The sequence below is a fragment of the Sitophilus oryzae genome, unplaced genomic scaffold (assembly GCF_002938485.1).
Source record: "Sitophilus oryzae breed Bouriz unplaced genomic scaffold, Soryzae_2.0 scaffold_379_pilon_pilon, whole genome shotgun sequence".
Taxonomy (NCBI): domain Eukaryota; kingdom Metazoa; phylum Arthropoda; class Insecta; order Coleoptera; family Curculionidae; genus Sitophilus; species Sitophilus oryzae.
The window spans coordinates 582,851-605,340 of record NW_022146950.1 but is presented as its reverse complement, the minus strand read 5'-3'; the positions used below and the strand labels follow the sequence as shown (position 1 = coordinate 605,340).

The 22,490-nt window shown below is 36.0% G+C and overlaps 1 protein-coding gene across 8 annotated transcripts in view; it reads right to left on the bottom strand.

Annotated features, from left to right (window-relative positions):
• Nucleotides 1-22,490, bottom strand: part of LOC115885303 (alpha,alpha-trehalose-phosphate synthase [UDP-forming]) — a 92,480-nt gene that overhangs the window by 16,522 nt on the left and 53,468 nt on the right. For all 8 annotated transcript variants that reach the window (XM_030904166.1, XM_030904165.1, XM_030904164.1 and 5 more), the window contains exons 2-4: nt 14,207-14,303; nt 7,691-7,847; nt 3,030-3,293 (exon numbers count right to left, since the gene is read on the bottom strand). In XM_030904166.1, the coding sequence (XP_030760026.1) occupies nt 3,030-3,293; nt 7,691-7,847; nt 14,207-14,303 (518 nt within the window). The remainder of the gene's footprint in view (nt 1-3,029; nt 3,294-7,690; nt 7,848-14,206; nt 14,304-22,490) is intronic.

Here is a 22,490-nt window from a genome sequence, read left to right as displayed (position 1 = left end):
GTAGGAGAATACATTTCAGACATTCTTTTAGCATAAGCCAGCAATACCGCTTCATTTACGCTGTTTATACTTCTATCCTGCCGCCACTTCAAAAAATTGTCATATTCCTGCTGATATCTCTCTCTGGTTATAGTCGGAAGTATAATTTTGAGTAGCCGCAGCCGCTTCCTCCTGTATTTCCAACGGAATTTCTCGCGACATCTCGCTATGGTCTATTTTCCCAATTTTTGAAAAGTCCAACTGACAATAAATAGTCATTGTTGCAGGTGACAGACGTTACGATTACCTTAGAAACTTAACGGCCGCCGGCCGTTATGATAACGTCCGGCGGACGTTATATGCATCTTTTCCATTCTGATTTTGCTTATGTTATAATAATATAACAATATAGTATGACGAAAAATTATTTAAATGCAACTATTCGAGAACACTTTAGTTTTGTTTTAAACAGATACGTCTACAAAAACCGTTAACGTTCTGTTAAAATAACATTATTTAATTACTAATTAACACAAACATCCGATACGCTACTGAAGCAGGTAAGTCAAATTGACGTATCTAAATTCTTTGGAATCTAATCTTTGACAAGCAGTAAATAAAAGGAAAAATGCAAGAAAAAATATATAATTAGGTAATTTTAAGTGATTTTCATGAATGATCGGTTTACTAGGCATAGTCACTTACTAGTTAATAGTTATTCCATTATTTCCCTGATTTTTAACGCGAAACTACCGCATTTTATACAACCATACAACCAACAATTTCACAGTTTTTTTTTGGATAAATCACAATAGTATCACTGTTAATTTTATAAGTTCTGCCACAAAAAAAAATCCTTCTAGATTTACTACCTCTAAACAACCACCAGTTGTAGAATAAATAATAAACAAAATAAAATAAGCTCAGTAAAGATTGATAAATGCACAAAATTTCAAATCAAATTCAAATGTGTCAAATGAATCGTCAAACAGAACTGTCAAGGATCCCCACCCTAGGTCCCCACCTCCATCTACCATGCATTGTATCCATGGATAGAGTATTATACTCCATCTTTAACGCAAATTTGGCAGATAATAATGATGTAAAACATAGAATGATTGCTAACCAAATTATATACACTTTAGTTATGACAATAAAGCTTTATTTAGAACCTCGCAATTAGTGGTTTCAATTACACTTTATACTTTTTAGTTTACGATCATTAACAGTATATTTAAAAAACACAATTAAAATTAATAGAATAACCTAGCAACAGCTTGCGTTAGTCAGTCGTATCCATAGAGAAAGCCTAATATTTAGCTTATAAAAAAAACAATCAATTTTTGATTTCTAACCACCTATTCTCTTGACGAAAGATAATCAAAGACTAAAATGACATTTTTCGCAAATTCTCAAGTATAATTAGTGGAAAAGTTAAAACTATGATAACTGGATAGATAAAGGAAATAAATTTAGATTGGAAAGCCCGTCAAAATATATAACTGTTTTGGGTCGCGACCGTTATACGCGATCTAGCGCTGATATAGCGGTTGCTAAGAACAACCGCCAAACAATAACAGAAATAATTTTCTCTTGTCAAAGTCAGAATCTTCAAAAATTATAAAACCTTTCAAAATTTAAACCGCTCTCATTAAAAAAATACCGAAAAGTGTTTAAAGCGTCCATTCTCAAAGTAATTATTGCTATCTTGTGAGTTGTGAAAACCCGTGATAATTGTGAAAAAAGTGGCATTAAAAACGAAAAATAACGAAAAAAGACGGCATAACGTTGGTTTCCAATGTTTCATAGGTATTTCACATACATGTCCTTATATAAAATAAAGTTTCTTGTATGCAACACACTGTATTTTATTTATAAAATTAAATTAAAAATTATAATAAATTTGAATAAATAATATTTGGCGACATAATTCCGGAAAGAGCCGAACCGATCCGAAATTATCAAAAGCTTTGGGTCGCGACCGTTGCAAGAATAGCGCCAAATAGTGTTTACATTGTCCTAACCAATCTAAACTTGTTTCATTTATCTATGGATAACTTTTTCTACTAACTGAAAATGTCTACAACTAATTTTGACGTTCCGAATGCTTACATTGAAATTAAAGAACAAACTTCTACGCTATTTGAAACCACTAATTGCGAGGTTTGGTTTGGTTTGGAGGAAAGAAGATATAGACAACATATGGACCAGAAGAACAAATGAAGAAGTAAAGCAACTATATCGGGCACCGAGTATAACGTATAACGGGAGTAGCAAGAGTACAAAGACTGAGATGGCTGGGACGCACTGAAAGAATGGCCGAAGCAAGAATTCCTAGTATGATAATGAAACGTGAAATAGGTGGTAAGAGAAGGAGGGGTAGACCGAGAATCAGATGGAAAAAGGACGTAGAAGAGGACTTGAGAAGGATAAGACTGGATGGGTGGAGAAAAAAGGCGAAAGACAGAAACAAATGGAGAAAGATAACCAATCAAGCCATGAGCAGGGTTCGGAAAACTACATGTTACTTTTAAAAACTACATAAACTACATAACATGTAGTTAATGTAGTTTATGTAGAGGGTGTAGTTTATGTAACCTATGTATGTAACTTTCAAATGTCAAAGGTTTGAGGGGAGGTTATAATAAGTTGAAGCTTAAATATAATATTTACATCATAGTATCTCTATTATACCTCATACAAATGAAAATTATTCATAATATCAATACATAGTTTATTAACGTAGTTTTCATGTAGTTAATGACCGGGAAAAGACGTAGTTTTTGAAGAAAAACTATACGTAGTTAATCAGGTAAATTACGTCTTAGTTAACTACTTCCGAACCCTGGCCATGAGCCTTTTCGGCTTTTAGAGCTATTTTATATATATATATATATATATATATATATATATATATATATATATATATATATATATATATATATATATATATATATATATATATATATATATATATATATATATATATATATATATATATATATATATAATTGCGAGGTTCGGAATAAAGCTTAATAATTACTAATTACCTGTCTAATCCAGTTAGCAGCCAACATAAGATGGTAATCGTGTACCCATATTAACGGTACGTCTGCCGCATTTTTCGGTAGTTGTCTTAGGGCCTTTAATGTGCATTCCGCAAACTCCTTGTTGGCCGTCACGTAGTTTTTCCAGTGTTCGCCTTTGAAGCTGGCCCTGTCAGGCATAGAGTGGAATAAAGGCCAGAAGGTTGCGTTACAACAGCCATTGTAATAAGAATCGAACACTTTTGGATCTATTTGTACTGGTATCACCTAAGAGGCAAAAAAAAGAACTTATGTAGTATAGGTGCTTTATGTATTCGTACCAATGACTAAAGAATACAAGGATCAATAACACACGAGACCAAATTGTTACCATACCACCAAACAGTGCCGTGCCACATATTATTCTTAACTTAGCTGCTTGAAGAGATACTTATATTTTTAATAAATGTTTTGGCTCAACTTTCGTTTAGCTGAAATCGGTTATATAAAAAATGACTTCATATATGCGTTCTAGAAGGCGTTAGGAGTACAAATATACAAAAAAATTTCCTGGGGAAATGCGTCATTTTCATTTTTCGGACTTTGGTATAGACGAATTCTGTTACATCAAAACTAGTCTTCGGGGTGTGTTTTAGACATTTTTCTAAACATAAAATCACAAAAAAGTGTCTGCAGAAATTTTTTATTTTTATTTTACATAAAAAAATGCTTTGACTTTAGAATAGCCGAAATAAGTTACATGAAAAATAAACTTATATTTGTTTTATACGAGCCTTTACGAGCAAAGAGATACAAAAAAATTCCTGCGGAAATGTGTCAATGTCATTTTGTACACTTTGTTTTTCATACATTTTTCAGTTTACGGGACCCGGGAGCGAATAGGGGTGCTGGGTAAGGTAAAACATCTTTCAGAGAAATAACAATTCTTGTAGAATAGATAATATAGGTTCTTGTAAACTATAAGTGCCTCGGAATGTTACAATTATTCTTGTTTTTTATGAAAGCTTTACGTAAATAGGGCTGATTCAAAAGAAAAAATCATTGGATCATGCAGTTTTCTTTTATATTTTAATAATTAACTGTGATTTTGCAAAAATATTAGATTGGTTAGCATTTGGGTTGCTTTGGTTAGCTTTTCTTTGTGGAGGGTGTTAAGCTGTGGTTTTTATATTTTTAACTGTGTTTTTGCAAAAATATTATTAGATTTGTTAGGATTTGGGTTGCTTTGGTTAGCTTATTTTCTTTGTGTTAAGCTGTGGTTTTATATTTTAATAATTAACTGTGATTTTGTAAAAATATTAGATTGGTTAGCATTTTAGACACATTTAAATTTTTTGGTTCAAAAGTGATAAAAATATAATTTTTTATATATTTATGCTTACAAAAATGGAAAATGAAAATCAAGCATTTCGCAGGAAATTTTTTATTTTCCTGAGTTTGTAAACGCTTCTAAAAGACAAAAATATATTTATTTTTTATATAACTGATTTCAGCTATTCTAAAGTCTATTAAATTTCCTCAGAAAATGGATACAGTTTATTTCCGCAGGAAAATTTTCATTTTCCTCAATTCGTGAATGCTTCTAAAAGGCAAAAATATATTTATTTTTTTATATAACTGATTTCAGCTATTCTAAAGTCTAATAAATTTCCTTAGAAAATGAAAACAGCTTATTTCCGCAGGAAAATTTTTGTGTTTATATGTTCAGAAAAATATTAAAAACAAAACGCAAAATGTATGTTTTTTATAGCAGATTTCAGTTATTCTAAAGTGCGAAATTTGGCAATTACGCATTTCCGCAGGAAAATTTGTGTTTTCCGTGATTCACAGTAGCTTCTTAAAGACAATTTTTTTTTCTAATAACTGATTTCAGCTAAACGAAAGTTGACCCAATGTTTTGACTATGCTGCTTATTTAAGTGATGTCATACTAATTAATTACAAAAGAAACGTGTTAAAATTTTAACAAAAGGTACAAAACTAGCATCGACGTATGGCACATATCAAGTACATATAATATCAGAAGAATAATTACCAAATTCAATAAAAAAACGCTAAAAAGGTGGAGTGGACTGTTTATTTACCTATGAAACGTAACTCCTGGCTCTTTCTTACTTTCTTGTCGTTGAGGCTTTTACACTTGAAAGCTGAACAAATCACCATTATAATAAAGTTTATACAAAGTTTACTACACACAAGAAACTATTAAAAATCGTTAGTAAATTGTCACTGATGTCACACATCCGTCTCTCCAAAAAATGGCGCCAAAAACAACAAATTCTGCTGCAACCCGTATATGGGCATTACGTGTCCTTGTATTTTTTAGTTATTGATTCGTACTTTAGCTTCACATTTTAATATATACAAATATATGTACATGGTGTATTTCCCCCTACATAAACAAATTCTCCAATTTACAATAATGTTTACCACTTTAAAGGAATTGTAAATAAATTAATTTGTGTATATTATTGGAATTATCACAATATACTTAAGATTTTTTTATTGGGTCTGTTTGTATTTCAAGTGATGTTTATTTTCTTAACAATACTCGGAATTGAATGAAAAAATTGATTACGATAATGCTATATTATTAATAAGTTAATTTAGTAATATATTGATAACTGAGCACGCTGCAATAAAAATAAACAGATATATACTGATTGGAAACTATAGATTATACCAAATAAACTTTTAATCACGTGATTAAGCTTGACCGGCACAGCATTGCCCACTTTTACATGCTTTTTAAGGTTCCGTACCCAAAGGGTAAAAAACGGGAACCCTATTACTAAGACTTTGCTATCCGTCCGTCCGTCCGTCTGTCACAAAGGTCTATCTTATGAACCGTTATAGCTAGACAGTTGAAATTTTCACAGATAATGTATCTATGTTGCCCCTTATAAGAACAAATACTAAAAACAGAATTAAATAAATGTTTATAAATAAAAAAGTACTTTCACTAAACATTATCTTTTAAGTAAGAATTTTAGATAGAATCTTTCAAGTCCTCGGTGGGCCGCGTAGTTTAAAGCGTTAGGACTTTACGCTGCTATGACGTTGGAGCTGCAGCCGTAGTAAGGCAGGTTCGAATCCTAGCCAATGCGACTTTTTTTAATCGTTTTTTTTTTAATTTTACATATTTATTATTGATTAATACAATTTTTAGTAATGTGTTTCTTCATTTTTTTTAAATTACTTATACGCGCATTCAAAATTTCAGCTAAATCGGAAAAAAAGTTTATAATAATAGTGTCTAATGTTGTATAGATAATGAATGGTACGGAAACCTTCGTGCGCGAGTCCGACTCGCACTTGACCAATTTTTATTTAATTAAAAATATTTTAAGAAACAAAAATAAATTAATTAAAAATAATCTCCTTAACTTAAAGATTAAAAGACATAAAGGGACATCCCTTCATTAATTACTACCGCTTTCCCGTTCAAAATATTATAATAAAGTTGCGATGAGTTTTTTTGCAACGACTATTATGCTATCTTGTACCCCACTTCGCACTAAGGGAGTTTCTAAAAAAAACAATATTCGACTGCAAGGTCTGCTAGTAAAAATGTTTAAGCTTAAAGTATCACAACACAGTTCATTTAACCCAAAAACTCGTAATAAAATACTAAAGTGTCAGAACGAATGACAATGTCAGGAAATAAATAAATAAATGTCACAACTTGACATTTTTTATAGCAGAGCTACACCTGAATCCCCGGCGGGAAATTTAAATTCCAGTTAGTTAGCCTGGCGCCGAATATGTCCATGATTGGCAACAATGAATTTAAAAATCGCACCCTCGATTACGTAACTAAAAGTTTGTTTGGTTTCGAATATAGATAATTTTGTGTGTTTTTTATTTACAAACCAAAATGGCATTTATCGGTGGTCTTTTATTTAAATATAACAGTAAATAACAAAAAATCTCTTGATAGATGTTGATAGATAAAGAGTCCATTTCATTAGTCCGAAAAAGTAGCAAAATAAGCGTTCGGCATTTAACGTTTTATGTCAAACTGGCTAGGTATTTTTACACAAATAAAGAAGGAAATTAAAGATAAATTATAATACTAGTATATATATTCCTTATGTTTAGACTAAATTTTCTCGCAAATAAAGCCATAATTTAAAATTCCGTTACTATACGGAAATAAATTGAAGTTTTGTGATTACAGTGATACATAATTTATATAGTTTTGTAACAAATTGCTCACTATTTTATGGCAAATGCCGAAGCTCTGCAAACCTTAAGGTGTACGCGCACTGAATCGGTACCAGTCCGGCGAGAAACGGCGAAGGCGGTGACTCGACTATCGTAGATAGGTAGAGGTAGGAATCTGGCCTCTACAAGCCGAAATGTTTTAGTGAGCGCCGGCGCCGTCTATATGTACGATGGTCGCAGTCGTTTTTGCTGGTCGGTCCGATCCGATGCAGTGCGCGCATAGCCTTAATCGAGCCTTATTCAAAGCACGTGTGTTTGGAATTTTATTTTGGGCGTGTCTTAACACGACATGATCGGGCTAAGCCTTAGGCAGATTTCTGAAATATAACATATATTTCCTTCGGCCACACACCCGCTTTACCCGACCCCTGAGAGCAACCCGAAAGGACAGCGCAATAGACTCTTAAGTATTCTTATAGGTGTTGTGAATGGTTTTACCTTGTTTGATTTAAGTCCGGCAGTGGGCGTTATATCATCAGGATCACTTTCAGGCATGGGTTCATCGGGATTTTCCAGGTGGAGACCAGGCCAGCCTACCCAAAATCCATTGCCATTGATAACTACTGGGGCGACTGCTGTTACGAGGCCTCCAGCACTAGAGCAAAAAAAGAAATTAAAAACTAATATTTATTTCTAATATAATAATAGCTCCCGTATAATCGGGTCAAAAACAGGTGCACCAACAACTGCAGGCCACAACAAAAGCCAGAAATACGTCGATGCTGCACGTAAGTGAGTGAAATAACTGCTTTTTTACCAAAAATATTTACACGTCACATATCATGAAATTGAAGTATTATTGGACATTTAAAAAACCTCAATTCGATGTGCGCGAGTGCCATACAAAATTTTATCCAACTACAGAACTGTTTCATATCCAGTCTCTAAAGCAGGGTTTCTTAAACTTTTTGCAGTCACGGACCACTTTCGCAATTTGTACAATTCCACGGACCCCTATCAGAAATAATAGAGGAAAATAAAAAAAGCCTTATTTACATAAACAGAAAACGTTTATTTGTAGATTTATTACACTTAAATTAGTGAGAAGGATGCTGCTGTTTAGCCTCAATGAGAACGTTAAATTGTGGGTTATCTTCGACAAGGCAAGGCGCATATCATCTGCGACAATCGGTTGTGATTTTTGTTTTTATTGAGACCAGAGCCGAGGACCCTGCCTCGCAAAGGTAAGTAGTAGCAAATGGTATCAGAACGGACATAACGCACTTAACAAAAAGAGTGTAAGCTTGACTTAAAGAACACCAAAACTGCCAAGATCTTTTGCATGAACTTCAGCTTTCAAAACTTCTTTTGATCTCATGTTAATTAAGTCATCAAATCTTCATCGCTGATATTATTCGTGTCGATTATAAATGGACCCCGCACCCATGTTTCATTTTCAAGCGATTCTAAGTTAAAGTAGCCTTCAAAAGAAGTTTGCAATGTATCCAAATGCATAGACACCTCTTTCTGTAGCATTTTTGATATCGTGTTGCCGTCACCTTGTTCTATTAACTCTTCAAACATCGGAAAATTTTCAAAGTTACCAGACTCCACCCTCCTTTTCCAAAGTGGCAGTTTACATATGAAACCTTTCAACCAGATGCATCCACGATGGTCACCGCAGAGACCTGAAGAGACAAGTTAATCTCATTCAATTGAGTAAATATACCTGACAAATACACTAGACTCCGTACACAATCTTCGCTCTCAAGATATTTAGACAGTGAATTTCCTTTATCTTTTAGAAAAAGTAACACTTCTGTCCACATCTCAAACAATCGCTTTAAGATCTGTCCCCTTGACATCCAATAAACTTCTGTGTAGTAAAGCAGTACTTCATGTTCTGACCCCATTTCTTGATAAAGTCTTTTAAACAGGCGGTGCCGCGGTGGTTTAAGGCTCTTGCTCTGATGAAGTTAATTATTTTGACATATGTAGACATAACTTCCTTCAAAAATGTAGGTAAAGTCCGTGAAGCCAAGGCATGTCGATGTAAGACACAATGAGTTATTATGACATGAGGGATATCTTTCTTGACCAAAGCCGCGAAACCAGACGTATTACCAAGCATCGCGGGAGCTTCATCGGTGCAGATACTACAAAGTTTAGTCTTCCAGTCTATATTCTGTTCGTTGAAAAACCTTTTTGTCGTTTCAAAAATATCTGAAGCCTTTGTAGGCTCCTAAAGTGAGTTGCAAAAAAGAAACTCTTCTTTAATGCTACGTGTGTCTTGTAATACCAAGAGTTGGCTACATTGTGACAAATCGGTACTTTCATCCAATAATTGAATGCTGAATGGAAACGGTGAAGCAATTAATTCTTCAACAACTTGTAAAACATTTGACAACATTTTAACAATTCTAGAATGAATAACATCGTTTGATAAGGAAACAGCTTCAACTTTGCTTTTTTTTATCCTTACGCGCATCGCGTAGTGTTTAGTGATTAAATACCTACTGAATTCGCCGCCCAACACTATTTATTTTCTTAAAAATATGTTTATAGTTAACTGGCGTAATGCGGACCGCGGACCCATGATATCCATGCTATGGACCCCTAAGGGGTCCGTGGACCACACTTTAAGAAACCATGCTCTAAAGAATAATTGATTTAAACGGATCTACCAGCTCTACTTTCATTGTTGCGAATTAATAAATTATCAGGGTGCGTTTATGTTACTATATGCAATATAGATGTGCGTTTTGTTTTTTTGTAAATAATAAATAGCACTGACCTTAAGACGTCAATTAGATAAATCGCGTTTTTTTAACGATAAAATAGTGAACTATCAATCAGCAAGTCAGATTGTTGTGAAGAAAATGATTCAGGAAGATCTTCCGCAAGAAATTATTAACCAGGCAGAGGCGGCTACAGCACAAATACTCCCAGAAAAGTCTCGTGGCGTATATGATAGAGAATTCATAATACACTACACAGTTATAACAAACGATAACTTCAAAAACTCACGCGTGTGTTATTATTTATTTGATTTATAACCGCATATGTAATACTGACATTACTGACTTTTAAAAAATTTGAAAGTGTCAAATTATCTACATTTCTTCTCTCTTCCATTTCCCTCACCCTTTTCCCTCGTCCATTTCCCCCACTCGGTTTTTCTTATTTCTCGCCTCATTTAATTAAGCAAAATATTCTTGTAATATCTTTATTAAATACTTATCTAACATCAACAAAAATAAACAAGAAGATTAACAATAATAATTGAAGATTTTAATACATTTATTTTTGCCTGGTAAAAATGCTAGACTTCTTTGGCTTAAAACCTACATTCTGGCGTTTTAAAAAAGTGAGTCTGTGACATTTTGATATGTCAGTCTTTTCACACAAAGAGTAGATGGCTTTTTCTGCCCTGCCATGTCGTTAAAATATACGATCAAGACTGTCTCCGAAGCAATAATATTCTTAGCATTTCTTTCGGCATATCATTTTTCGTATACTTTCAATGCTATTTCATATCGCCCCCTACTTTTTTCCAGAAGTAAATTGGTTTCTGCTCTTTTAGCAGCTTCTGTAAGTTCTGGTGGAGTACCAATATTAAAGTGGTCTTCATTATCAGAACTTTCCGACAACATTCTGGCTTTCTATGTTATATGAATTCGAAAAAGCGAACGAGAAATTCAAAACTGTCACTTAGTTGTTTGTTTTGCTGTTGAAGGTTAAGGTTTGTGCCATAACAACCACTGGTACCGGTAAGTATAGATATGGAAATGCCAAAACAGAAAATGACAAATTTTCGCATATTTATTTTTTTTCAAAATAAAATACCTACTGTGCCTATTTTTTAATTAATGATGGCTGTAAATAAAATAGTATACATACCTCGGAGGAAAGTTTTCATTATTGTCTCGAGATTTAGTTAATCTCTCGATAGTAATGAAACACTTCCCTCCTCGGTATGTAATATACTATTATACAGGGTGTCATTGAAATGGTGTAAAAAAATCAGGGGGTGATAGTACTCCTAAAAATAGTAAAAAAAGTTCCTATAAGTATAGGGCGGAAAATGCATATTAAGGGAGTTAGGGGCACTGAAAGGGTAAATTTAAGAAACGGTTGTTTTGAAATTGCAGGCTTAAAAAACGAGATAAAATTTCGAAAAAAAATGCTCTGCCATAAATTTTGACCCTAAATTAAATGGTGATACTGAAAAATGATTTGGAAAAGCGGAAAGGGTATAATGTAGAATGTAGAATGTTTAGGAAGGGAGTTAATCACCGCGACCTTATAGATCTATTGTGTGTTCCCCTTTCTTGAGTTATAACGAGTTAAAGCTCATCATACAGTCTCAAGGCTTTAAGAAAAGCCAGTATCTGAGACGGCTCCACAGAGGCCAGCTCTCCATCCTCGACATCAGACGTACCAAGGTTCATGGCACGAATGGTCGTCGTCTCGGCGCACTCAGTGATAAGGTGTTCTGGTGTTTCCCCATTTTCCCCACAAAATCTGCATTCGCCGTTGTTTCTCAGTTTCAGCCTACTGAGGTGTTCGTTGAGGAGACAGTTTCCTGTTAGAAACCCCGTGACAATCCGAAGATTGTTTTTACTTAAATCAAGGAAAACCTTTGATTTTTCTCGGTCATAAGTTCTAAGGAACTTTTTCGAGTGTCTTAGACCGTTGGAGGACACCCATTCCAAGTTACGGATGGAGTCTTCCAGATTCTTTTCTAGCTAGATCATTTGCTTTTTCATTGCCTTCTATCCCTTGGTGAGCAGGCACCCAGAGTAGGAGGACTTTATTTTCTTTGCCTAATTTGTTGAGCTTCTCCAGGAATTCTTTGACCAACTTCGAATTGATGGTTACTGAGTTGATCGCGTTAAGTGCTGCTTGACTATCGGATAGGATGGCAATTTCCTGTTTTCGATGATTCCTATCTAAGATAAATTGTACGCATCTTTCGATAGCGCAAATTTCTGACTGAAGGATACTGGGGTAGGTGCCCATTGGTTCGGAGTATTCAGTTTTCGGTCCAAATACTCCTATCCCTGTCCCTGCTTTGGTTTTGGAAGCATCCGTATACCACATGATGGTATGGTCTTTTATATGCTGAGTAAGCGTCTCTTTCTTCCAATCCTTTTTATTACTCAATACTACAGTGAGGTGTTTCTCAAAGTTGTAAATTCTTGGTATGTCATCCACTGGGAGTTGGAGAAGTGGATTTTCTTTTTTTGAGGGTGTTCCAAGCCCCTGACCTGAAAATTCTCCCAATACTGTTTCCGTCAGTAACCATTCTAATCATTGTCGCGTTGGCATAACTACCGACGACAATGTGCAGTGGTGTTAGGTTTGGTTTGGTTTGGTTTGGAATGACCTCCATTGCTGCTGTTGGACATGTTCTAATGGCACCTGTGATGCAGATACATGCCAGTCTCTGTACTTTGCACAGGTTTTGCCTTGCTGTACGTTGCTCTAGTTTTGTGTACCAAGCAACTGCTCCATAAGTAATCATGGGTCTTACTATCATGGTATACATCCAGCGCAAAATGTTAGGGGCGCAGCCCCACCTATTTCCCGCCAGTCTTCTGCATATCATGAGAGCCTTTGTGGCTTTGCTGGTAATGTTCTTAATATGCCTGTTCCAGAGAAGTTTACTATCCAGGGTTATTCCCAGATATTGCACTTCCTGTGATGGCAGTATTTCCTTTCCATCTAGATGGATTCTTTTCAAGTTTTTCAAACTTCGCTTTCTGGTGAATGGCACTACTGCGGTTTTATCTGAGTTAATACTCAGCCCGACAGTCCTGCACCATCTCTCAGCGATGCGGAATCCTCTTTGGATAATATCACACAGGGTGCCTTTGCAAGGGTAGGGGGCAAGGGTATGGGGCAAGGATAGGGAGCAAGGATAGGGGGCGTGAATAACTTTTTTGAAGTTATTTTTTTGCAACGTGGGTTCATTTTTTGAAAACTACATACTTTTTCCTACAAAAAAGGTACTCTTGTTGCACATCGCCCAGAGCGATGGTTTTCGAGAAAATTGAAGGCAAAGAGTTTGCTCTGGGTAAAAAACGAAATAATCCACTAGATTTCTAGAAGATTTTTGTCCAGAAGGGGCCACTTGAAAGCTTTGGTTTACTCAGTGCCGATTAATACTGAAGAGCAACTACGGCAACGCATTATTAACTGTTCCAAACAAATTTGGACAACACCAAGGATATTCCACAAGGTACGCAGATTTTGGAGCAGATGTCTGCATTGAAATGAATGGTGGTCACTTTAAACATTTACTATGAATGAATTAAGGAAGGCATTATTTTAATAAGGAATTTTGGTAATTGGTTTAATTCGTTTTTAAAGCAATAAGATGTTTTAAAAATCATGAAATTTTGATTTTCAATTAATTATTTAATAACTACTTGGTTACTTTTAAACCGCCATAAGTTTCATAAGTTTATGTTGATTAACCAGTTAACAGCCTATCAGAGCACACTCTTTGCATTCAATTTTTGAACTTGCACAAACAACAAGCAGGGGTGGATGGGGAAGTAGAAACCGGCCCGGGAAAAACAGGCAACCAGGCCAAATCCACAAAAACAAAATGACCATAACAAAGAAACATATTTTTTTATTTATTAATATATAAGTAAGGGTGTTTTTTGGTCGTGCGAAATTTTATCTCGTTTTTTAAGCCTGCAATTTCAAAACAACCGTTTTTTAAATTCACCCTTTCAGTGCCCCTAACTCCCTTAATATGCATTTTCCGCCCTATATATATTTTTTTTACACCATTTCAATGACACCCTGTATGCCTGTATACATGTGAGTAATGTCTGTATAAGTAGCGGCTGTTTGATAAAATAATGTTTTAAAAATTACCCTGGATTTAATTTGTCAATCTTGTTTTATATAAATAAAGTCAAGAATCTTTCAAAAATAAATCAGAATCAAACAATATACTTTCTATAAGTAAAAATTAAAATACATATAAGTACTTACCTAGCTTTCCTTACGAGTTGTCCATCTTTGTTCCTTTGCAAGACGAATGGCAGCCTGTTGGAGATGACTATCATACTCCCCGAAGATGCGACCACATCTGGAACATGAACATTAACTTTTACTACATTACGAGACCTCATCTTTCCGCTTTATTATTGTCCTCTGCTACAGAAAAATGCGAATAACACGAGATAAACAAAGATTGGCTAGTGGCTCATCACCACCAGAGAAGAATTCGCACAAGAGCCAAGTTCGCGCGACGACCAGTACTCTAATAACTGTAGATATAATATAAACGTGTATATTTAGAAAATATTAATTAATAAAAATGTCGTATATTATCGCTACAATGTTCCCAAGTGGACTGGATAAACAACAACCTTTCGTTGCTTCTTTAATGGACAAAGTCGACTTTTTCCCAGAGGTTATCACTTTTGAAATGGCTTTGGTCAATCTTTGCTTTGATACAGACTTTTAACGTATACATAAACAATATCGAAACGATTCTCTCTCGCACAATCTAAGCACAAAATTGCAAATCCGATTCGCATTTACCAAATGTATGTATCGTTATTAATACGATTGTAATCTGGATACAATTGTTATTCTGGATTACCTGTGGAGTGCACAGAGACTTTTACCTCGGAATTCAATTACTGTGAATGTATTAATGTGAAACCTTCTGTAGGTATTGTGTTTTATAGATAAAATACTAAAATGTTTACCCATTTTTTTTTTCGTTGCTGTTAATTTTTTATTTTAATAATTTTAGTAAATTCTTAATTATTTCCTTCTTAATTTTTCTATTTTTTTAATTCTTTTTCTAAGTAAATTTATTGAAGTAAATAAATGTAATGCATAAGCTATACATATTCTGCTTATATTGTAACCATTGAAATTTTGATTGAAATCGAATTATACAGGGTGGCGCGACATATACGAAGCGATTTTTGCAAGGCCAACAAAAGTGTGTATTGAAGTGAAATTTTGTAAGCTTATGTAAGTCAATTTAAAGCATTTTCTAAAATTATTTATTCTACAGTTCTACAGGGTGTCCCCAAAAAAAGTTACAAATCAAAGTTATGTTTTAACACCCTATATATTAATTGATTTTTGGGTTCTAGTAAAAAAATAAAGGTTTGTTTCATTAGAAAAATATATGACTAAAATGTATAGTTTTTGAAATACATTCACCGGAACGAAAAATGGGCACCTTAAAACTTTGATGTATTTTAAAGGTTAATATATTTTGTTTTAATGGGCCGATTTTGATGATTTTTTAAACAGTGTGTAGCCAAATTATTTTACTTTTTAGTATCTTTTTCTAAATTAAAAATGAAAGTCCCCATCTGTTAATTATACGAGGGAAAACAAAATGTTGATATTTCAGTGAAAGTTTGATACACCCGGTAAAACCGCAAAAAAATTAAAAATCATTTTATCATCTAGATATTTCCTTTTTCGATGGTTTGTTTTTTGGTTCATCTCATTAGCTTTATTTTTGTCGGAAATATTCGCTTTTGAAGAAGACACTAACATTTTTTCATAATTTTTACATTAAGACCATGACTTTGCTTTTGGGCCTAGTCAATACATCTAGTAAGTTCTGGTCCCGAAGCATAAGATTTGCTTCATTTAATCTTCTTCTTATAGTCCGTTAGTTAATATGTACGTTTCTTAAGTGCAATTCATTATCAATTTGAAAAGCTGGCAAACGGCGGTTCTTTAGCGATAAACTTACAATAAGTCGATCGTCTCGATTAGAAGTTCTCATACGAAGGTTCCTGGACGTCTAGATTGACGTCCTTGTGGTTGTGGTCATAATTCAAAAACCACATAGTATACTCTATGGTATTAAGGTATTTTTGGAACCGGAATTTTATAGCAAATTCAGTGAACTAAACAAATATAGATATATATTTGAATCACCCTGTATATCTATAAAAATATTTTTGAAATGTGAACTACAATTAAACACATATTTTGAAAAAGGTTTGGAGTAAAAATCTCAAATAGGAATCCTGATACAGAACTTTTGCGGAATACGGAGCCATCTTATTGTATGTATGCATTTGTATATGTGTGTTTATTTAAATACTAAAGTGAAAGCAACGAATTTAAATGGGTAAACTTTGTAATATATCTTATTAACAATACAATGCAAAAAGTTTTATAAAAATTCGTTCACAGTAAATGAATTCCGAGGTTTGTATCACATAAGGGCTTAAAGCACTCCACTAATTAAGTTAATAAGCGTAATTTTGATAATTACATAACGTATATTTTTTGTATTCGGATAAGACCGCGTTAAAAGGTCATCAAGTTTGTAACGTTAACTTGTTCACCCGCATTATTCTTGAACTGAGACTATTCCCCTGCTATAGAGCGATCATATTTGGGACATCGAGAAGTATGGAAACATAACCCCGATTAAATTATCACTTGTAACGAGATTAAGATTTATATGCACTTGCGTCAAACAACATTGATGTGGAATAAGAAAAATAATAACAACAATCTATTAAGGTCAATAACACTTTGGTCGATTTCGAAAAATAGTGCTCGGGGAAAGAAACGACAGTTTCAAAAATTGTTATACATATAGATTCAATCATTACAATGTTTTGATTTAATCATTATCATGATCGTCATGATTGATTCAATCATCACAAATGAAATTCTACACCCTGTATATCCGAAACTAAGTATTTTAAGACATACATTTATACGAACTTTTTTACCTATTTTTATCTGCAGAATATACCGCCGAAGTATATATAATACAGTTCGGACCACCCTGTATTATACTTATAAGTTGTACAGGGTAAGCCTTAAATAAGTGCAAATATTTTCAGGTCTGGTACGTTTCGATAAAAGAAACATATTTTCGCTTTACCGTTTATCAAATAAGTCCAAAAAGCCGAGTTATTTTACCTAATAATATAATAAGAAAAAATATTTTGTCCTTAACTTTTGAAAACCACTGAATCTTTTCTGGGTTTTCTTTCTTGTAAATTTAATCTATTACGCCTATGTTGCCATTTATCAAGAATACCTTAACCATCTAAGATTGGCTGATGACATAGTCCAATAGTCCTAATTGTCAATAATCCTGAAGAACTAAAAGCGTAAATTAATGAACTAAATACAGCCAGCAATAAAGTAGCTTGCAAAATTAATTTAACAAAAACTAAAGTAATGTACAACGAACTAGTAGACAGAAAAGAAATTTTAGTAAATAACACAACACTGGAAATAGTAGAAGAATATTTAGGTAAACTAATACACAGCTCATGATCTCCACCGCCAGAAATCAACAGAAGAATTAAGTTAGCATGGAGTACTTATGAAAGAAACTCAATCATATTCAAACCTATCTCTAGAATGCCACTTTATCTAAAGAAGAAAATATTCGACCATATCATCCAGAGAATCAAATCCTGGCAAGAAGGACGGACAACAGATGGACCACAAAAATTACAGCATGGTACCCACGAAAAATTAAGAGACCTAGAAGAAGACCCAAGCTGGGATAGGACCATGATATTAGGAAATTAGCAGAGATAACTTGGGCCCGCATGCATATCCAACAATAGACAACAATGGGCTCAGCTACAAAGAAAGTATTTGAATATGTGGGGGAGGCTACACCATAATTGGAAATTGTTGAATAAGCTGATCATGATGCTAGTTATAGTCTAAGAGCTAGCAAAGTTTTCGAGAAAGTATTTTAAGGCTCTTTGATATATCTTTTACTATTGTTACGTTTTTCGTCGGTTCCGTGTGGATAGAAAGTCACAATTTATTTAAACACTATTTATTTAACACTAATTAACAAAAATAATAACGATAAAAGACTTATAGAACTATTTACAAACGATTTATAACTAAGAATTTATTTTTAATTTTAGCGCGTCAACTGTATATTTATAACTGCCCTCCTCTAGGCCACTGCCGCCGGCTTTATACCGACAGGTAAAAGAAATCTAGAATAGTCCAAAGATCGTTAGGCGCATAGAGAAGGTTTTCGAATGTTCTCGTATGTACGCGTCCATTCTAGTGGGTCTCGATTCTTTTCGAACGAATGAGTCATTGCGGTGTCTATGCGATGTTAAGGTCATCCGAGGGCGGGCCATATTGTGAGGTTAGGTCGAGTCCACACCGGCTCGCAACACTGCCCCTTCTTAGGCACATACTCGTCCCGAGATGTATACGTGAATGAAGGTATTTGCAAAGCTGGCCCCTGGTACATTGCGAAGTCTGGTAGAAATAGCAGTCTACAGTTTTCTCTCCCGATCTCAGCTTTGGGTTGTAGCAGCAAACGAGGATCTCGATTCCCGTAAATCTGAACAAGACTTCAATCATGTTCCGGATTGTACGCCAACTCAAACCATCGAGTCCACACGCCAGCTTCGGAATGGCTAATCGTGCAATGTTGTTGTTTAGCAGGGCTTCTCTCAGTTCAATCAGGGTCTTCCATAGATTGAGATAAGTCGGCTTACTCGGGGACCATTCCTTGGTGACCAGGTAGAAGATGTGCCTTGCTTGACCATGTGCATTGTCGGTTAGCCTCAAGACGCTTCCAACCTCTGGATCCTGTCGGCGTAGTTCTCCGACACGCCCAAACTTCTCATTGAACGTCGCAGCGATTCCTCTGGACATCCGCAAATCTCGAGCCACACAATGAGCGAGCGAATAATCAGGAGGCACGGAAAAGAGGTCTCGTTGATCTTCTTTGGTTACACCATAGCGAGCCTTCTCACTGCTGTTGTATCGGGCCATGAAATCGTCAAAGGACATCTCCGAATCAGGGGGATCAAAGCTGCAGGTTCTCACGGTCCCAGCACGATCTTCTATTTCGCCTTGGTAGGGGCTCAAACGGTTGAAATGGACTACCCTCGGTTTTCCTTTTGGCAATTTTCTGATACGGTATACGACGTCATTAATTCTATCCATGACTTCGTATGGCCCTTCCCACGAGGATTGTAGCTTCGGAGATAACCCACGACGTCTCTGCGGGTTATATAGCCACACCAACTTCCCTGGTTGGTATCCTCCATGCTCAGCTTGAATGTCGTAGTGTTCCTTCATTCGGTCACTAGCACTTTGAATATTTAGGCGGACTCTCTGATGAATGTCGTCCATCCTTTGACGTAGTGTGTGGACATAATCTTCTCCGGCGACTTCTTCTCCCGGTCGGCAACCAAATTTCAGATCACAGGGTAGGCGCACTTCCCGTCCCATAACGATGCTGGCTGGAGTTTGCCCTGTAGATTCTTGGACGGATGAACGGTAGGCCAACAGGAACAGGTGAAGAAATTTGTCCCAGTCTCTTTGGTGGTCAGAGACTACTTTGGCCAGATAACGGTTGATAGTTCTGTTCATGCGTTCAACCATCCCATCGGATTGTGGATGTAGAGCAGTCGTCCTGGTCTTGCGGATGTTCAGGACTTCACAGACGCCTTGGAACAGATTGGACTCAAAGTTTCTTCCCTGATCTGAATGAAGCTCCATGGGAACACCAAACCTGCAGATCCATTCTTTAACAAGGGCATCAGCAATCGTGGACGCTTCTTGATTTGGCAACGCGTAGGCCTCGACCCATTTGCTGAAGTAATCCATTACTACCACAATGTATTTGTTGCCATCGTTCGTCTCCGGGAAAGGACCAGCCACGTCGATCGCTATTCGTTCGAAGGGACTACCAACATTGTACTGGCGCATAGGGGCTTTACCACGCTTTTGTGGCCCATTAATGGCTGCGCAAATGTCACATTTCTTACACCAGGCCCTCACATCTTCTTTGCAGTTCACCCAGTAGAACCGTTCACGCAGCTTGCCAAGTGTCTTGGTAACACCAAGATGTCCTCCGCTGGTTCCATTGTGAACTTCCTCCAAGACTTCTGGGACCCTCTCTTTGGAATGACGACCTGCCTTCTCTCTTCTTGCCCTCCGGTCTCTCGATCACACGGCGAAGTAGTCCGTTATCTATTACCAAGGAATTCCACTGGGCCCAGTACGACTTCACGTTCGGCGAATATCTGCAAACTTCCCCCCACGTTGGTCTCTGGTCCGCGTTTTTCCAGTTAATCACCAAGCCCAACTCTGGATCGCTGATTTGGTCATTTGCAAGATCTTCGGTTTGCCAAGTATCACCAACCACGGTCGTCCTTAAGACTTTCACTTCTTTCTCTTCTTTGCAACGATTTCCCATCTGTCCGCAATTCCAACAGCGAATCGGTCCCCCCTTCTTGCTCATATACTGATCCAGTACTTTCCGCACAATCCTTTCCACTTTGGAATCGTCGGAACACTCCTCAACAGCCCGTACAAATCCTAGAGACCTAGAGCATTCTTTCGCGGCCTCAAATTCCAGGGCACGTGCTAGGGCATCTCCCAAATGCGTTGGATGAGCTAAAAGAAGTGTTTGCCTTGTCTCGTTGTCACGTAAACCATCAATAAAAGCCTGTACTTTTAAGCGCTCCATAACATTTTCGGGCATAGCAGGGTACGCAAGGCGAACGAGGCGGGCTACGTCGGCTTCAAACTCCTGCAGAGACTCATTTGACTTTTGAATGCGATTTTTAGCTGGGAATGATAGACATGTTCCAAATGAGCTTGGCCGTACCTCATTTCTAAATGTCGTACCAATTGCTGATAATCTCCCTGTTCCGATGGTGACAATGTCTGCAGGATATCAGTCGCATCTCGCAGTGCGACAGTCAAAGCGGTAGCCTTTTCAGCGATTGTCCATCCGTTCGCTCGCAGCGGCCTCAAACTGCAAAAATAATTGGCCCAAGCGGTTTTTCCGTCAAACTGTGGAGGCTTAATAACTGACTTTGAGATATACTTATTTTCGACTAGTTTCGGTGCCTCCGATGTTTCTTGACATTTTGGTGAATTGGCCTTTTCTATTTCTTGTTTTAAAATTTCGATTTTTCTATTTACATCTTCCTCAATCTCTGTTATTTTATCTTGTGTATCTATTATCTTTTCTTCTAATTCCTGTATTTTATTATTAAAGCTGGCCTGTATATCTTTAGAATTTTCTGCGATCTTATCTTCTAAAATATTAATTAAATCCTGGGAATTTTTCATCATTTTATCACTGATTTTATCTTCTAAATTATTCAAATTGCCGTTTAAATTGTCTTGCAATTCTCGGGAATTTTCTGTAATTTTGTCATTCAAACTGTCTTCTAATTTTTGAGAGTTTTCCGTCATTTTATCTTCTAATTTTTGTAGGCACGAGTCAAGGTCACCTTCGAACTCAAAGCAAAATGTGTCCGGATCCTCGCCTTCCTCCCTCAAAACGTCTCTCAGTCTGGTTTGCAAAATACTTTTCTTTCCATCTGTCTCGCACTCTCTCTCTTCCAATATGGATTTCAGTTCGGACACTTTCAAGTCTTTCAACAATTTCTTCGGAGCCATTGTTAGTCTTTTTATTTTTCTTATCACACACGCCACACCTGACACCAATTGTTACGTTTTTCGTCGGTTCCGTTGGATAGAAAGTCACAATTTATTTAAACACTATTTATTTAACACTAATTAACAAAAATAATAACGATAAAAGACTTATAGAACTATTTACAAACGATTTATAACTAAGAAGTTATTTTGAATTTTAGCGCGTCAACTGTATATTTATAACTGCCCCCTGTAGGCCACCGCCGCCGGCTTTTATACCGACAGGTAAAGAACTCTAGAATTGTCCATAGATCGTTAGGTGCGTAGACAAGGTTTTCGAATGTTCTCGTATGTACTAGTCCATTCTAGTGGGACTCGATTCTTTTCGAACGAATGAGTCATTGCGGTGTCTATGCGATGTTAAGGTCATCCGAGGGCGGGCCATATTGTGAGGTTAGGTCGAGTCCACACCGGCTCGCAACACTATGCTCTCTGGAACAGCATGCGGCCCGTCTGGCTGCCGATACCCGTTTGCGTTCACTACTGCGCATCGGAAGAAGATCCTATATTTTTTATTAATTAAGTCTTATAAATTCTAGTATTGAATATAAATCGAACATGTCTCCATAGCGCAGTGCGTAGAGTTTCCGACCACGAACCGATGATTCAGAGTTCGAATCCGGGTCAGGGCAAAGACTTTTTTATTTTATTTTAGTTTATATTCTGATAGTAAGGTATTAAATAATTCTGGTAATTAAAAAACAGATATTTAATACTTTACTATCAGAATATAAACGAAAATAAAATAAAAAAGTCTTTACCTTGACCCGGATTCGAACTCTGAATCTTCGGTTTGTGGTCGGAAACTCTACGC